This window comes from Corvus brachyrhynchos, unplaced genomic scaffold (assembly GCF_000691975.1).
Source record: "Corvus brachyrhynchos isolate BGI_N302 unplaced genomic scaffold, ASM69197v1 scaffold26, whole genome shotgun sequence".
NCBI classification, from domain to species: domain Eukaryota; kingdom Metazoa; phylum Chordata; class Aves; order Passeriformes; family Corvidae; genus Corvus; species Corvus brachyrhynchos.
The window spans coordinates 4,147,294-4,150,672 of NW_008239324.1; the positions used below are offsets into that span (position 1 = coordinate 4,147,294).

General features: G+C 61.1%; 1 protein-coding gene across 1 annotated transcript in view; it reads right to left on the reverse strand.

Moving 5' to 3' along the window:
- Window positions 1–1,702: 1,702 nt before the first annotated feature.
- The window catches only part of MMP15 (matrix metallopeptidase 15), a 4,047-nt gene continuing 2,370 nt past the window's right edge, over window positions 1,703–3,379 (reverse strand). Inside the window, exons 7-9 of the mRNA XM_017741057.1 lie at window positions 3,272–3,369; window positions 3,044–3,159; window positions 1,703–2,793 (exon numbers count right to left, since the gene is read on the reverse strand). Coding sequence (XP_017596546.1) covers window positions 2,357–2,793; window positions 3,044–3,159; window positions 3,272–3,369 — 651 coding nt within the window. The 3' untranslated portion in view covers window positions 1,703–2,356. The remainder of the gene's footprint in view (window positions 2,794–3,043; window positions 3,160–3,271; window positions 3,370–3,379) is intronic.

A 3,379-nucleotide genomic window follows, 5' to 3' on the forward strand; every position in this document is an offset into this window, starting at 1 on the left:
GGGGTCGATCGTGAGCCAATTTCAGGGCAGGCTGGAGTGTCGAGCTGCCCCATGGCCGGGCTCCTAGCTCAACAGAATTGTGGGTCCTCCCTCAGCTCTGGGGAAGACCCACAAAAGCACAAATCTGGGCAAAATGGTCAAAACCGAACTGAAAATTAAAAGCCAAGGAATGTGACCCAGTAAGGCCTGGCTGATGGAATACAACAGCCCTGAGCCACTTGGAGACCTTTTTCCACCCACTCCCCCCAATTCCTCAGGGGTTTTCTGTTCCTGATTTTGACTTCTCGCTTGGCTGCAGCGATGTGCTCAGTCTGAGCCAAGCGTGTTTTCCAGGGAATCGGCTCATGGCTGGAAATCGCTGCCCAGTGTGGGCAGGGATGGAGGCTGGGGCAGGGGATGGGTGACTCAGGCCACAGGGTTCCCCCCCAGCACCAGGAAAGCGGGTGAGAGCCACCATTAGTCCTTCCCTTTTACAGTAATTAGTGCCTGATGAGTGGCTGGGCAGCTCAGGATATTTCAGTGCTGGGAAGTGGTTGTAGCAGTTGGGAACTGAGCCAGCAGCTCTGGGCCCTGGGGAGGGGGAAGGATGGGGGAAGCACAAAGGCTTCATATCCTCATCCATGAAGTAGAGAAACCCTCCCACCACGGCTGGCAGGAGGGGATGAGGGCAAAGGAGCAGCTGGAGCACCAGGGCAAGGGGAGCAGGTCAGGGGTGCACCAAGACAGAGGTGCCTGGGGGAATGAGGCAGGGCACAGGTGCTGGCACAGTGCTGGCCCTGGTCCTGCTGCAGGAGAGGCTGGAGGAAGCAAGGATGATGGCTGGAGTCAATTCCCACATGGGGACACTCCCCAGTTCCATAGGATTGTCCGCACAGGGATGGGTCAGGCTCACACAACCCCCTTGCCCAGCACAGCACAACCAGCCTCCCCACCAGGGCAGCAACTGTGCCAGCCTCTGCTGCCCACCCCAAGGCTGCACCTGCAGCTGCAGAGCAAACCTGTGATCATCACATCACCAGCAGAGGCAGGGACACCAGGTTACCTCCATCGCTGCCTCTGTGGTTTGGTTTTTCTTCCCATTAACAGCTGAGCAACATTTTTCCCCAGATAAAGCCAGTTTCCTACCCCTGAAGTCTAATCTTTCCCACTCCCATGATTATTTCCCTGATCTCTGCAGCAGTTGTGACTCCTCCCGCCTTCCTCTACCGAGACAGCAGTGCTGAGACAGGATATGGCCACCCCTTCCCCCCAGGAAGCTCACCAGGGCCGTGTGGGGACAGGGAGCTGAAGCACCCTATGAAGAGGCTCCAGGAGGGTCCCCCAGCTGCTGGCAGCCCCTGCCCGGGGAAGGGAGGTGGCCGCCCAGGGCTGAAGCGCGGTGCTGGCTGGGGGAGAACAAGGCACCCTGTGTTCCCAGCGAGGCCCTTGTCACTGCCATGGGAGCTGCTGAAAGGCTGCTCTGTCCACTGGTGGGGGTGGGGGGGTTGCTTTAGCTGACCCCCCCAAAGTGGCAGCCCCAGGGCAGGGACTGCTGCAGGGACATCACTGGCCATGCTGGCCCCTTCCCTACATCCCCTAACATGGCACCCGGTCCCCTGGGGGTGCCAAGCAGGGCGACCCCCCAGACAAGCCCCGGTACCAGGAAATCTGCCCAGTCTCTCCCAGGACACCCCCGCGGCAGGAAGGATGACGGCACCACAGCTCTCCACACACCCGACCCGTTTAATGGACATACAAGGCGGCAGTGCCCACTGCCCTGCCCACAGGGCCACGTGCCCCAGGGCTCCGTCCCACCGTGGCAACAGCAGGGCCCGGACTGAGCTGAGCACCAGCAGGGTGGAAAGGTGGCACCTCACAACTCACGCTTTAGGCACCACATCCCTGTATCCCCGTGGTTCAACAGGAAACACAGCCACGAGCTCAGCCCTCCCTTCCCCACCACTGCAGGTGCCAGCGGCTGAGACCCGCCAGCCCGCAGCACTTGTGAGCAGCCCCCAGCCCGCTCACTGCCCCAGCTGCAGCAGGCTTGCACAGGAGGAAGGGACCCTGCAGGGACCCCATGGCAGAGGCAGGCACATGATGGGTGGCAGCCTGAGGGTCACGGCTGGGGGGACGCACAGGCACTGGGGACAAGGCAGGGCCTGGATGCCCTCCAGCCCCCCCATCCCCATCCCCGGTCCCAGCCCGGCTGCTCTGGAGGGGCTGGGGGGGTTGGGCATCCCCCCTTTTCTGAGGCTGGAGCCATCAAGCAACAATGGGGTAGAGGGACCAAGGCCGCGGTGAGGGACAAGGGGAGGGGGTGTCAGGTCCATCTTAGCACCATGGTGGTGGGGGCAGTTGGGGGAGGGAGCCAGGGTCAGACCCACTCCTGCAAGGAGCGCTTGCAGTACAAGAGCATTCGGGGTGCGCCCTTCCTCTGCATCTGGACGATGACGTAGATGAGACCCAGGATGCAGAGCAGCAGCACCAGCAGCACCAGCACCATGACCACGCTCATGGTGCGCGTGTACTCATCGATCTGCACCACCACGTCCACGTCCCTGCCTGGCTGGCCATCTCCCTCGCTGTAATCCTCATCTTCCTCCTCCTCCTCCTCACCTTCAGTCCCCCCATCCCCATCAGGGTTGAAGGGGGGTCGGTCCACATCAGGCCAGCGGGGATTGGGGTCTGGGACCAGCTCTGTGTGACAGCCCATGAAGTCCCGTAGGATGGATTTGGGATAGCCTGGCTCTGTCTTGAGACGCTCATTGTCAAATTTCCAGTACTTTGTGCCTCTGTAGAAGTAGGTGGAGGCTGAGGGAGAGAAGATGGAGACAAGGGGTAAGTAGGTGGGCACAGGACACTGCAGAACCTGGGCACCCCTGCAGATGCCCAAGACAGCAGGTTTTGCTCAAGGACTGGTGAAACCCTTCAGAAAGGGATTCACCGCTGACTCCCAGACACTCTCCCCAAGTGCATCCCATGTGTCCAGGCCATCAGAGAGGGATAATCCCATCCCCGAGACCCCCACCACCACCACCACCTACCCCTCTCCTCTACTTACAGGCATCCGGGCTGAGGAAGGCTCCCTTGGGTGAGGGAGGGATGCCCACCCAGACAGAGATGGGCTTTGGGTACCCGGGGTCCACCGAGCGCGTGTCCTCGTTGAAGCGCCAGTATCTGGGGAGCAAGGTGGGGAATAGGTGAGGAGCACAGGGGTCCCCACTGCCCAAAATTCTCCCCCTGACAGAGGCCAGGAGGCAGCAGAGCAGGGAGAACTACAGACACTCACCTGTCGCCACGGAAGAAGAAGGTGTGTCCTGTAGGTTCCCACCAGACGGCCGTGTCTATGCTGTCGTAGGGGATGCCCTGCCCATAGGTGACCAGGGGCTGGGGGGAC